The 14797-nt window shown below is 42.5% G+C and overlaps 2 protein-coding genes across 3 annotated transcripts in view; one reads left to right on the top strand and one right to left on the bottom strand.

Moving 5' to 3' along the window:
• The window catches only part of TIMP3 (TIMP metallopeptidase inhibitor 3), a 43037-nt gene extending 34482 nt beyond the window's left edge, over positions 1-8555 (bottom strand). The window contains exon 1 of the mRNA XM_033162094.1: positions 8128-8555. Coding sequence (XP_033017985.1) covers positions 8128-8251 — 124 coding nt within the window. The 5' untranslated portion in view covers positions 8252-8555. The remainder of the gene's footprint in view (positions 1-8127) is intronic.
• SYN3 (synapsin III) overlaps positions 1-14797 on the top strand; it is a 178126-nt gene that overhangs the window by 74137 nt on the left and 89192 nt on the right. The gene's annotated exons all lie outside the window — the stretch shown is intronic.

Raw genomic sequence — 14797 nt, 5'->3', positions numbered from 1 at the left:
TACTTAGCATAAGGTGTTAACTTCAAACAGACTTAGTTCAACTGGGGCAAAACGGACTTATTTCAAACTGTTTTAATTAAAGCAATTATGAACACATTAAAAAGGGAATGTAAGGTGAGCCTTCCACAGAGAGAGGTCTTAAGGAAGCAGGTGATCAGAGCTTTGCTAGGGCAGGCTCTGTATGGAACATGCTGCCTTGAAAATGCCATCTTTGCTTATCCAGTTTTGCTTTTGGAAACACATCTGAATAAAATAAGTTGGGTGTTGTTGTTTTTACCTTTATGGGAGATTGTGATAGACATGTTTGCCAGTAGAAGGTCCAGGTGTCTCCAATTAAAGGCTCCCAAGTAACTGGGAAGGCTTTGCATGAAGGCCTAGCAAGGCAGGGCCGCTGTTAGTAGGTAATAGTTTGCCTGAATGTGCCAGTGGCCAGATTCTGTATTTTGCAGCTTCCTATGCTCCTGTTTCCTATATTTTCTAAGAGATCTGCTGTTGATTCCATATACTGTATTTTATTTTAATTTCACTCCTGTTGCCCATTGTTCACATCTCTTTGGAGCAACTCCAACTCCCATCAGTGCCAGCCAACATGGCTTATTGCCACTGATGATAGGTATTGTGCTCCAGCAACATCTGGAGGACCATAGCTTCTGCAGGCCTGATCTAACCAGTATTGACTCACTCACTCAAGAAACAAGTGCCTCCACATTCACAGTCAGTCTGGAGAATCTCCATGTGTTGCAAGGAGGGACTCCATAAAGGCAAGGTTGGGGAACTTTGATCAGCCCAAGGGCCACATTTCCCTCTGGCAACCTTCTGAGAGCCACATGGCAGTGGTGGGGCCAGAGGCAAAAATGGATGGAGCAACGTGTTAATTTTATATTTGCACAATAAGCTAGTTTTCTACACATACATCTATCTATGCTATATTGTGACAAGTAAGAGGCATTATCAGAATTCAAGGACAAATTCCAGTTAGGCAAAAACAATACTGTACAGGTTTTCCACACAAATAAATGTATCCTACAAGGTATTTGCAATTGGTTTCTTGCACTAAGGAAAAAAGATATGAGAAGCTGGTGTAGCTCAAAAATGAGATGGGAACCAGGAAATCTTTGGTTCAAATCTCATCTCTGTCATGAATTCACTAGGTGGCATTAATGAGATAATAGTGACTTGCTTCACTGGGTTGTTGTAAGGGGAACAGTGACGGTTCCCTATGGAGGTAAATAAAACTAGGTAATGAAATCTATAAACATTATTGTACATACAATGCACACACACTTTCATAGTTACAGTCTCATTTAGTATGACAGAAGTCAGTGCCAACTAGGGAGCAGTCAGGGAGAGCATAGAAGAAGGAAATGGAAGAAAACTCTTTCTCGGTTGGAACTAAGAACCCTGAGTCAAAATTAGAACATCTGTCTTTCTGCACATGTTGAGGTTTTGAGGAGTTTACTTCCCACAGGAGATCTGGAGTAAGCAAGTGCCGTGGTAACTAGATACTAACAGAACCCTTCAGAATTGCATTATGAAATACTGTAATACACACAATCTTCCATCACATTTTTGGAAGAAAAACATTTGGACTAGTAACAAATTACAAGCCAAATTCCACAAGGCACCAAGTGTTCTCAAATCCCCAGGCCATCCTCTGTAGCTGTCACTCAACCACTTCTCTTGGCTGCTAAACCAGCCTTCAATAACCTGGTATCCTCCGGATGTTTTACTACAACATTGCCATGTTGGCTGGGGCTGGTGTGAGTTGTAGTCCCAAACATCTGGAGAGCACCAGGTTGGGGAAGGTTGTATCCTTCTCTTCCGCAGAACACTTTACTGTTGAATGGAATATCCTGCTCTACAGCACTTTGATAGCCTCAGGCTGGGAAGCAGTTTGCCAATTTGTAAAATAAACAAATACCTTGTAACACATCTAAAGACACCAGCTGATTGTGACCCAGAATTCTGCCTGGGAAGTTGGCTGACTAGTAATTAGCTCCTGAAGATTTCACAGAAATATCATCTGAGAGCTTTCCTTCAGGAAGCAAAGAAATCCAAACAACAGAAGTATGTACATATAATTGGAAGTGTATTAGTGATGGTTGATGCCCATTAGGAATAGAGGGGCAGAAGGCAAGAATACAAACAGCAGGTGGAGCCAGAGCCAATGACAATGCAGAGACAACTAATTCTAGTCCAGTCCCTGCCCTCTTCCCTGCTGAGTTTGTAGAACTCACAGAGGTAATTCTGTGAGTAAGGAGGAGGAGGCTGACAGGTAGTTCCACTTCCTGGCAGGCAAGTGGGGCTGGCTAAGGGCAGGTGGAGGTTAACATAAGAAATTAAGAACCTACTTGATCAGGCCAATGACCCATTTGATCCAGCATCCTGTTCTCCACCGAGTACGAGCCTCCACTAGGATTACTTGGGCTCCCTGCTAAACAATTCATGGTCAACAGAGGTGCAGAACTGAGTTGCGGGGCTATATAGAAGGGTGTGGTGTCTGCTTTATACAACAGCAAACGAACGCAAATGGGCTAAGTTTATTACAAGAGGAAGGAGAGTTAAGATTTTAGACATCAAAACTCTTGAGATGAACAGGGACCAATAGTATCCACCCATTACATCAGATAATTCTTTGCATAACATGAGACATATGCCTATGTGTTTATTAAAACTGGTTAAGTTTTAGTCAGAAAAGGCTGGGGAAAGGGTGTAGCCGCAGGACATTTTTCTATCTAAGTGTAATTGGGGTGTTGGTAGCAGGTGGAATAGTGAAGTGAGATACTTGTAGCGTTTTATCAGAAAGAAGGAAGTGGGGAGAGTTTCTCCAAACATACAGATATGCTGCATTTAGCAATCTGAAGAATTCTTGCTTCCCATGCAAAAAAAAAAAGATTTAAAAAGTGCAACGAAAAATACAACATGCCTGCTGGAATGATCACAGCTTTGTAAGGGGAGACAAAGCAATTGTCTCCATTATTCCACATACAATAACAAAAAAAAAGAGAATCAAAATGTGTGTCCTTTGAGGGGCAGAAGCAGCAAAGCTATTTTGTCAGGCTCACAGAGTTCTCTCATGTCACGTCCTCTCTTCTTTTTCCAAGCCATCACTACCTTAGGTCCATTAATTTCAATGGATCTACTCTGAGTCAAACATAGTTGAAGGCAACCCTATGATTAGAAAAATGAGAATCTGAGAAAAACTGAAATTGGCAGTTTCACCCATACCCACTTCCTAATAAATGCACACAAGACTAGTATAAAACCACCATGCTGTATAAAGAGCAAACATTGCTTTCTGGCCTGTACAGTATTGGACTATAATGAAGGGTCCCATTTCTGAATGCTCCCTCAGTGAAAGTCCTTCCATATAGGAAATTACCTGTGGTATCATAACTACAACTTTCCTCATTTCCCAGGCATGGTCCCTTCTGATCATCTTATTGTTTTTTGTAAATCACTGTTTCTATTTTGCCCTATTTAGGAGCAAACAAGAATAACCTGTTAGTCAAAATAAGCTGCAAGGATCCAATTAAAAGTCTGAACTTAAATTGGCAATTTCCTTTAGGACAGTTTGGACCTTAGATTGTCATAACTAGTTCTTGTCCAGCCTGGTACTCCGTTGTGGCAACTTGGACTCTCCATTGATCCAATTATGGATATATATTTTATTTATGACAGTCCTGTTGCTATCCTAATTTTAGTATGGTTAGAGGGGAGGCAAGATTTTGCTCTGAGGAAGGAGACGATCTTGGCTAGGCTGGATACTTCCTGTTCCTCCCTTGTCTTGCATCCAAAACCACCTTTTCCCTTCCTCTGATGCTGGTGTCACTATGACTCCATAGAACTTGAACTACCTTTCACCACTGCCATCACAACTGCCCTTTTATAGGCTGCTGTCATACACCAGTACAAAGAAATGAATGAGCTCACCCTAGTACCTGAATTCAAGCAAGTGTGTGTGGTTTTTTTACAAGATGCAAGCATTATCCAGCTCCTTCTGAAACCACATTAGCATTTCCTTTTTTTAAAAGAAAAGGGGGGGGACGTTTTCCAGGATGCTTTCTAACTACTTCATTGACTTGCAGAGTCACAGGGACAATGTGAACAGATCTGTCCTGGCAGCCTTTTCTGAAGCACCTGTTCTTGCTGCACTGACTCCTCCCTAAGACATGCATTTTTGCCAGGAATCTGAAGAGCTGTACAGAGTTGCTGCCAAGCCTAAAAAACCTTCTTCTCCCCACTCTAATACACATACACAATTTGTTTTATCAACCAGCATGTAGTTTAGTTTGCCTAAACCCTGCTCTGGTACACTGCTACAAGTCTCCATGGAAACACTTATGTCTTCGTCAGCTAGAAGTTTGGATCCAATTCTTCCTCTTTTGGCTCTTCAGGAGCATGGTAGTGTTTACTAAAGAGATGCTGGCAGGGCTGGTAGTTGACCGAAGGACTTGGCCCTTCACAGACCACAGTGTGCTTCTCAGCATTGTGGACAAGACATGTTTAAAACGAAAAATAGACTCTTAGTATTGGAAATTCTGTTAATCTTCCACTTTATATGCTGTTCTCTAGTGTTTACACTTTGTGGTAAAAGTTACACTCTGCCCCAGTTTCAGTTCAGCTTGCAACTAACTCCAATTCTGAAGCTATGATTTAAAAATAAAATGTAGATAATTCAGAATTTGACACTGAATTAGCACAAAGAGTCTGCCTACTAGGAGCTTATTCACACCATCAACAATTAAGAGACTGTGTTATCTTTGAGTCACTAGAATAATTTGTTACTATAGCTGGATCGGATTCATGCTTCATTTAACAGAGTGAGTTTAAAACACATATCTATTGATATGCCGTAAAAAATTCAGGGCTCGCCCCCACTTCTGCTTGTCCCATGCGTAGAAAGTACAAGCTGGAGCGGTTTTCCAGCTCAGCCAGAGGTCCATCTATTCCACACTTTGCTCATCCTGGCAGAACTTGGGTTTGGATTGTTCCCTGTGTCTTGTCCCAACCCCTTGACTGTGAAAGCAAACCCAGCAGTAGAGCTAATCCAAAACGTACTTATTAATTTTCACTTCAGCCAAAATCACGCTTGTTATTCACACTTCCAGATGCACCTTCTCAATTCTACCCTCTTTGCTCCCACATAAACACCAGTATTTATAGTACGCTGAGAAATCACAACATTTAAGAGAACAATGCAATCTCATGCATCACAGTACATTAGAAGCACGTGGAAGAGCACACAAATGAGCTTTGAAAGTATTCTTCTTTTCAGAAAAATGCAAACTCTCAATGGCAGTGGCCTCTAAACTGATATGCCTACTCCTACAATGCAAAGAAAGGAGCAGCATTAAAAATCTTCCAGTGAACTTTGAGCTGTCCATTTGCAGGATTTTCCAATCTAAAATTACTCAAGTAAAACTGCATCTCTCCCAGCACTTTTTTTAACATGCAAAGTTTTTCTTGGCTTTGCGTGCCCAACATAGTACCTAAACTAGACATGAATAAATGGACTTGGCTAAAATCTCTAACCCTCGTTCTTTATTTTTATTTTATTTTATTTTTAACTTTCAGTGGGAGTTATAGGCTAACTACTTAGAATGACATTCAGACAGAAAAAAGCAGCATTTTCCATATCAATCCATACCTATAAAACCTTTTCCATCTCAGCATGTAGGGCCAGCTTTACTAGGAAACAATATGAAGCAGTTACAGCATAGTTTAGAAGAGAGGCCATTTTCCTGCCTCCCTCTTTGTGTGTGTGTGTGTGTGTGTGTGTGTGTGTGTGTGAGAGAGAGAGAGAGAGAGAGAGAGAGAGAGAGAGAGAGCTCCAATGCACAGAAGGAGCATCATTTCATCTTCAGGTGTGAAAAGCTTAACATGGAGGTAGTATCACCTCCATGCCTGTTCAGGTAAATGCTTTCACCACTTGGTTGCCCCACCAGCATGTTTAGCATACCATGCAAGTAATTCACCTCCCAAAGGAAGTGGCAACACTTGTGTGGAGTATTAAACATATTGTCAAACCACCAGCTGGATGGATGCCTTTGCACAGCCACTCACCCTACAGCTATCTTGGATCTGCAGTATAAAGGGATCCGCACTACCAGAACGGATCTAGAGAGGGCACCACTTTTATCATACAGCTTTTTACCGTTCTGTAAAGCAAGGGGGTATAACCTGCAGCCCTCCAGATGTTGTGAGATTACTGCAGTACTCTTCATCATCCTTGATCACTGACCATGTTGGCTGAGGTCAATGAGAGCTGTATTCCAACAACATATGGAGGGCCACATATTCCCCAACTCAGCAGTAAATGTCACTCAGAGATCACAACCTTTGCCTGTTATTATCTGGACATAATGAGTATGGGCATATATACTAGACATGTCATTTCCAAGCCATTTTCAGGAGTAGCCAACGTGGAGCCCTCCATCAGCCCCAGCCAACATGGTCAATGATCAGGGATGATGGGGGTCATAGTTCAATAACATTTGGAGGGCACCACCACTATCACTATGGGTCAAACTGCAACCATGAGTGTCACAAAGGTCTTGGGATGAGCCTCTCAAGTAATTGTTCTGGGATAACAGTGCGGCACAGGGAGCTAGGGGGCTACTGAGATCCATTTCAAGCCACTAAAGGGGATGCTAAGCACAGAATTGTCTTGTAAGTGTCCAGAAGAAAAAATTTTGAAACTGTTGCAATAGACTGTGAGAGATCAAGTGTGGCTATATGTGGTCAGTTAATAGCACCATATCAGACGGAGGAGGAGTGCACTGTTACTCCACTGGTTGGCTGTAAAAAGTCAGGGTGCTTATGAACCACTGTACATTTTTCAGAAGTAAAACTACGCAAAACATTTACAAATGAGCCATTTTAACTTGTTCCTCTCTCCCTTGTGACAATTGTGCATATATACATAATACACATAGTGATTTCAGAAAGCCAAGTACCACACTTCTTTTGTTTTGATTGCCTGAAAACACGACACAATTTACGAACCTGCCCAGTTCAAAGCACACTGCACAGAAAGCCTGCAACGCCTTTTCCTTGACACTGTGCTCAACATTATGAGAATGAGGAGCCCATAAATACAGTTGTGACTAATTGCTGTGAATAACGCTATTTTCAAGTTGCCGGGCACAGGCCCTCTGAGCAGGAGAATTTGTCCCGTGTTCTTGTTTTAGTATTTGCTTGACACTAACCCAGCTACTTGAGCAAGTATAAAGGACATTTTGGCTGCACACACACCTTCAGTTTTGTTTTTGTCTGTGTAGGAAAGAAGCCAGTTTCACAGTCTGTTACTATAGCCTATAAATCCATGCTGTACTTTTCCTCCCGCCCTAGAAGACTCTGTGATTATGAGAAGCATTGTACCTTAAGGTGTGTGTTTTAAATACTTATCTACAATATTTCTTCAAGAATATGCCAACACAGAGAGAAGTGTAAACATACATCACTGAAATCTAGATCAGTTCTCCCCTTTATTTTTAACTGCATTTCATAGTTTAATTGAAGTCAGGTTGGGTAGAACATCAAAGCATCAGCACATCCGGAAGTGCATTATTCATTGTTCCTTCTCTGGAACTGGTGAAATCCATCAAATGTGCTAGGCTCCCTCTGGTATGCTCTGAAGCTGCTTTCCTTCCTAATTCTTCCGGAAACTGAGCCCAGACATAATCAGCTCACACTGGATTAGAGAACTTTCTGAATATCACTAAACTTCATAACACCGCAAGCAGTCGTGAACTCCACTCATACAATGTATAAGAAAGAGAGCATACAAGAGAGGGCGAAGAAAAGGAAACGCAACCAGGAGGTTTGGCTTAGAATTTTGCAAAACTGCTTAGCTCTCTTGCAAAGCAGGTCTGTGTCACTGAGAGATCGGACAGCACGTCTCAGTCAAATGGCTTTGCTTTGAGACTCCACCGGTTCGGTGCTTAAAAGTTAAAACGACTGGCATCAACACACAGGCACACCTGCGTGCGTTTTCCGAAAGCAACCACCGGTTCTTCAAATCTATGGCACCAGGGAGGTTAAGAAGCTCCCAGGAGCCAATAACGCTGCCCGTTAGCGGGGGTGGGAGGAACAGGACGACTGCAGAGGGAACTGTACACTTACCAATGTCAGAGTTGCAGAAAGCATCCTGAGGGTGAATTGGGACGCAGGTACAAGCTTCCACCAGCAAGTCACTCAGGCTCCAGCTGCAGAGCAGCACGAGAAGGCTCAGCACGCACCCGGACATGTTGCTGATGCTCCTGCCCTAACAGTTAGGCTACTCTCTCACACGGACCGGGGAAAGGGTGGAGGATCTCTGCAAAACTGTTGCGGTTTCTGCAGCCCCCTGCCTCCCTCTTCTACTTGGCGGCGGCGAAGAGACTGCACGCTGGATCTTGCGGGACTTTCTGTTGCTGCGTTTCCTTCCACCCCGTCTCAAAAGAAATTCGATTCTCTCCTGCACAAGTTCGAACCCCGCTGAGCGCCTCTCTGCCTTCTCCGCTCTCGGCTGCTGCGGGGAGTTATAGCCTCGATCGTGTCCCTCTCGGGCTCTTGGGGTGCCGCCCCCCGGACCAATCGGAGCCCCGCATTACCTCATCCCTCAGGAAAAGGGGAGCGGCTACCAAAAAAAAAAAAAGCACCACCACTCAACCTCGCTGGAGGCGGGGTCGCAGCAAGGCATTCAGCTCCATATAGGGAATAATGTGTGCGTTCACTGTATGCGCTGGCTGGGGGGCTGCGAACGGGATTTCTGGCAAGAGGAACCGCCTGGTGCGCGCGGAAAAGGAACGGGGAGGAGGAGAATAGGTTAATGGGGACGTGCTTCTTGCTAGTACCTGTCGCTGCAAAGGAGCCTCCGGCCACCGCCGCCTCATCCCCAACCAACAGGTCGCCAAGAACTGCTGGAAGGAGAGGGCACTGCCAAGAGGCTGCAGGGCTAACTGTGCGTCCCAAAGACCGAGCCAAGTGGGCACAGGACTGCTCCCAGGAGGACTGCCAGCTTGGTCCCGCGTCTGTGGGTGCATGAGGCTGTGAGGGCCGTGCAGCATGCATGCCCTGGCACCGAAATTCGTGGATGCCTGGCCCCTTCATGGAGAATTTTGTGGGTGCACGGGCACCCAGGGTCCCAGGGCCCTGGCACCTGACTGTCCCCATACAGGGGCGGAGCAAGGAGGCGGGCCACCCCAGGTACCGCCCTAAGGGGTGACACTCGGGGCGGTGCCCCACCCCCGCGATTGGCAGTGCCGGCGCATGTGGGGCGCAGCAACTTTTAAAAAAAAATTTATTAAATTTTATAAAAACAACAATCAACAAAAACAATCAACAACACATACAAAACAATACAACCATACTAAAAACAAACCTACAATAAAAACAAAAAACCTTATTACTGTCACTAACTTCTATCCTTTACATTTTATATTGACTTCCTCTCATCTCCCTTTCCTGCGTTCCTTGTCAATCATCTTTAGTAATTTCGATACATCTTGCAAAATCTTATTTTACTATAAACATACCTAATAATTAATCTTATCTAATATCTTAACTCATTCTCTCACAATTCCTAAACATTTATCCAAACTCTAAATCTACAGTTTAACTTTTCTTCCAAATTATGTCTAATTTTCAATCATACAATGATTTTTTAAATACAATTTAAATTTCTTCCACTCTTCTTCTACCGCATCGTCCCTCTGGTCACGAAGTTTCCCGGTCATCTCAGCGAGTTCCATATAGTCCATCATTTTCATCTGCCATTCTTCAATCGTTGGTATTTCTTCTGTCTTCCAGTTTTTAGCTATTAAAATTCTTGCTGCTGTTGTGGCATACATAAATAAAGTGCTATCACACTTTGGAATTTCTTGGCCTAGGATGCCCAGTAAAAAGGCTTCTGGTTTCTTTTTTAAAGTGTTTTTCAACACCTTTTTCATTTCATTATAAACCTTTTCCCAGAAGTCTGGAAGGCACAAGAAAAATGATATATGCTATATGTACCAACTTTGGTTCTTTTCATATAAGCTTAACTCTCATGTTTTCTCCTAAAGCATCTTGGGGACTGAAATATGGTGAAGATGCAAATAATTCTGCTTTGCGATACCTATGACAACCTTACAGCTCAAGGGGTTCCTTGAGAAAATAGCTAAATCCTATATGTGTGGATATGTTCACGGGGTGCAAGCTAATTCTGAATTAGAGATAGCAGAGAGGAATTCCGTTTTAAGTGCCTTTTTATCTTTTTATTTAAGGGAAAAGTGCAGCAACACATTAATCTCACATTTCTTTCCTCAATAAACAAATGTGCTGGTGGGGAAATGATGGCATGTTGTCTTGGCACTGGAAAACCATTATTTGATGTTGAATTGTGTAATGCTCAAAAAAGTTCCACTCCAAGCCTCCCTGTCACTATGAGTTTATAAAGTCAACTGTATAAAGTCAACTAGAACTGAGTTTAGAAAAGCCGCACCATCTTCCAACTCTTTAATATTGGTGCATATTTCAGCAATTGCAATACTCTCTGCAATATATGGGGAGGAATTGTTTGTATTCTTTTGCTTCATTCCCCTGTGGGATCATATGGAAGAGACAGAATCACAGCAAAGGAAACTGTCAGGTGCAAGATGTAACAAGGCAAACTTATTATCCTGGAAAGACAGGGCAGGGTGATTAATCACATTAAACCACTATGTGTGATGTCAGAAGTCTATTATTGGGATTTAGAAGGTTTAGGCATTGCTAGCCCTGCATTGTGCTGCTAAAACTGGGATCACAAACCTTTTATGGCCCACAAGCACATTCGCAAACTGGAGAAACTGCCATAGGCACCACATACTCAAGACCGCAACTGAAGCCAGATTACAGCACAGGGGGCTTTTTTCTCCTTTTTTTTCTTTTTTGAGGGGGGACTTTCACAGCTGCATTATCGCAGCATCACCCAAAACGGCACAATTAGGATATAAGTTTAATATTGTATATGTGTGATATTATAGGCTTTAATATTGTATTTTTACATTGTTCTTACCTGCATTTGGAATTTACAGTGAACGTAAGAAATCTAATAAACCTTAATGAAAATGAGACCAGTCCTTTGAAACCGGCATAAAAAGGGGGGTGTGCTTGATATTGCTCCAGAGGTGCCGGGGTGTGCAGTGAGGGAGCATATAAATTCTTCAGCGTGCCCCAATCTATTAGCTATGGTAACAACAAGAAAAGCTAGCATTATATCCACACTTATTGTTTTGCAACAGGGGCAGCAGGCTCAGTAGAGAACAAAATTGCAATTCTCTCTCTGTGTTACCTTTGTGTGTAGACTTTGAACCAATTGCTTAACTCCCAGATCAATTTTCCCCTCTCCAACCTTCGGGAGGATGGAGAAACCCTGTAATTAGAGTGTACCTTGTCACATGAAATATATCCTTTGTAAGAAAATTAAAATAGTGCTGTATCATCAAATAATGAAGCCCTAGTTATCTTTGTTCTTGCTCGGATGAGGCTAAGAGGTTGCACCCCGGGATAAGGTAACCCATAGTGCATAATGAGCTCTTATCTGGCATGCTTAGGCTATAATCTGAAACAAGCCCTATATAATTAATTGAAAACCCTCCAGTGAAGTTGTTGGGGATATATATGCTTTGCTATGAAATTGTACAGAGGCCATGAAACCTCAGGGAATGTGGGGTATTTTTCCCAAGGGGCCACACTTGCCTACTGTTTATCTCAGCTAGGTGCCTGTCCAAGCCCTTTAGAACGATCATAAGCATATTTACTCAGTCTCCTGCCAAGCTCAGTGAGGCTCCCTTCCAAGTAAGTGTACTTAAGACAGCTGCCTCAATAATACTCAGTATTTACGTATGTAGTACTTATAGCATTCAGAGTGTTTCGCATACACTATATTAGGTCACACCCACACCATACATTTAAAGCTCTATTCAACTACTTTAACAGTCAATGTAGAAACCTGGGAACTGTAATTTGTTAAGGGTGCTATCCTCACAGAGCTAAAATTCCCAACACAATACAGTTCCCAGGATTTTCCATGACAGATAAAGTGGTATAATAGTGCTTTCCGTATACAGTGGTGATGGATGTGAAATTATTAATCCTTTAACCCATTCACCCTGGCAAGGGAGACCAGCATTATTTTATTATATTGCAGATGAGGGCAGAATATACAGTACTTGCCTGCCTATGGCCACCTAGTGGGTTCATAGTGGAGATGAAATTTTTGAATTGTAGACTTTTCCATTCACAGCTCTATCTGTGCTGTGTTGTAATACACAGATAAACATAGAGTAAGAAGTATGTGCACCTTGCAACTCTCAAAAGGTGATAAGTTATTTCTGAAGTAGACTGCCAACACTACCAGAGCAGAAGTTTCCTTTAGAACATATTTCCCTTCCCAAGTCAGTTTGGAATGTGTCTGAGAATTATGCTAGAGGGCACTGTGTTCCAAGAGACTGGGGCTTTGGGGGTTTATTGGAGAGAAGAAGAAAATATGCTGCTCGTCATTTGAGATCATTAAAGATTCAATTGATCTTTTATTTGCATGGCTCGGGTTTCCAGTGCTTCTTGAGGTCTGCCTTTGCTACATTCCAATTAAGATCCCTCTGTTCTCCATCTGTCAAATTCCCAAGTCCATCTTGGTTGTTCACTCCTGACTTCTGTTCCCAGCAAGGAATATCTGAGATGCCATTCCCAAAAGATGCCTGAAGAGGGTGAACTGTCTCTAGACAGGAGCTAAAAGGCTCTGGTATCTTCAAGGACACTATTACTCAATTTTTAAATGAGATTATCAGTTAATAGCAAGCGAGCTCTAGAATCCTAAAGGTAACTGCTTCTGAAACAACAGAACCCTGTGAATGTAATTGTACTGGCAATTTGACACATATCTCCACCACTTGAGCCATCTTATTCATAACTTTCCTGTTCCAGTCCAACTCACATAGAATAGACCGTGCATACTTCTTTCCCCATCCTATATTCCTAACATCAGCATCACACATCCCCTTCTCTCCTGTTTTCCCCAATGTCAGTGTGCCTCCACAGGCAGAATAAGATAGAAGTGAGAAGCAACTACGGTATTCACTTTTGGGGAAAATGTAAAGGGGTGCTCTTGGAGACACCATTGGTAGGGGCTAAATCTCCTTGCCATTCTCAACTGTCCATTGAGAATCAAGCTTGATGTTGAATTCGTAGCTCCACTCCTTCATCTACCTGGGTTCTGTTTCTTGGTAACACTGGAGTGCGATGAGAATGCAGGATTCTCATTTTCATACAGCTAGCTAGTTAAAAATTAGCTCTAACCAGCGCCTGCTTACAAACATGCAGACTTGGAAGACATCTGAAGTACTGTAAGCCTTGTCTAGGGAAGTTTTAAATGTTTGATATTTTATTGTATTTTTAAATATTTTGTTGGGAGCAGTTGAGTTGCTGGGACAACAAAGTCAGATGGGCAACATATAAATAATAATATTGTTAATGTTGTTATTTCCTCCCAGTGGCAGAACGTCTGTCGGGGGGGGGGGGAATCATGGATATTCTAACCACTGAGGAGAAGGGTCAAGTCATACAGTATTCACAAATGAGTGCAGCTACAAAAAAACCAAAAAAAAAAGAGCTCGGTTTGGTGAGTGCTGTTTGTGCCCTTGACAGTGGTGCATGAGGCTCTGGGCTAGTTAGTCCAAGTCAGAAAGAAAGAAGGGAAAAGGCAGAGATGTGAGGGAGATATTGCCACCCACCAAGGTTTGCCTTAAACAACTTCTCAGTCATTGACCAGGAGCAGGAGAGCTGTTGGTGGGGATGGACTTGGCCCCATAGAACACAACACAGCTGCGCTATGTTTTATATCTTGATACAATAACCAACCAAATCATTGGCTGCAGATCTCTGGTTCTCACCAATCGCTTATCCTTTCTATAGTTTGGTGGGGGAAGTAGCGTATGCAGGACTATGTGCTGTTACAATAGGGGGCTACTGCTTAGTGAGCAAGGAGGGAGAACTCTGGTAGACAGCCATTGTTGGGGAGCAGCTGCAAAGAAGAGATAATCTACTCACCTGTAAACATACCCCTGCCTATCTATAAATATCATGGTCTTACTTGGCTTTATCAACATGGTTCTATTAGTAGATATCAGCTATAAGTCCAGTGTGTGTGTGTGTGTGTGTGTGTGTGTGTGTAAGTAATGGTATCCCTTTTTAACAAGCCTTTACTATTATAAGTTTCTACTTATCTCAATTCACTGTGCGTCCACAATGAAGCCTTACGTCAATGTAGCAGTCTATAAATAGTGTTCCCATTTGTCTGAACTTTTTATTATCCAACTGTTTTAAATGTCCTTTAAATGTCCTGTTTTAAATGCACTAGCAAAAAGATTAGCTCTTCCCTCCCTGAATTACTAGGTTAGACTATTGCAATATTCTTAACATGGGACTGTATTTGTAAAGACACAAGCATGTAGCTTTCTTTAAAAACAAACTATTCAGAAACTGCAATTGTTGTAAAATGTGACCACCAGAAGCTGGTAGGATCTATATGGCTCTTATTCCAACTGTCTGTTCATCTCTGTGCTTAAAATAAAGTGTTCGCCTTAACCTTTAGAGCTCTGAGTGGCCTAAGACTAGGTTATCTTTCACTCATGTGAATCTGCTTGAGTCCTAGGATTGGTTTTAGACTGCTCTCTCACCACCTACAGTGACTATTGATTGGCAGGTATAAGAGGCAGGGCCCTCCCAGTAGTTGCCCCATAGTTCCAGAATTCCCAAGAGAGACTCAGGGAATTTTTTTTGTGGGGAGGGG

The sequence above is a fragment of the Lacerta agilis genome, chromosome 10 (assembly GCF_009819535.1).
Source record: "Lacerta agilis isolate rLacAgi1 chromosome 10, rLacAgi1.pri, whole genome shotgun sequence".
Taxonomy (NCBI): Eukaryota; Metazoa; Chordata; class Lepidosauria; order Squamata; family Lacertidae; genus Lacerta; species Lacerta agilis.
The sequence above is the reverse complement of the archived record's forward strand: the minus strand, read 5'-3'. Positions and strand labels throughout refer to the sequence as shown.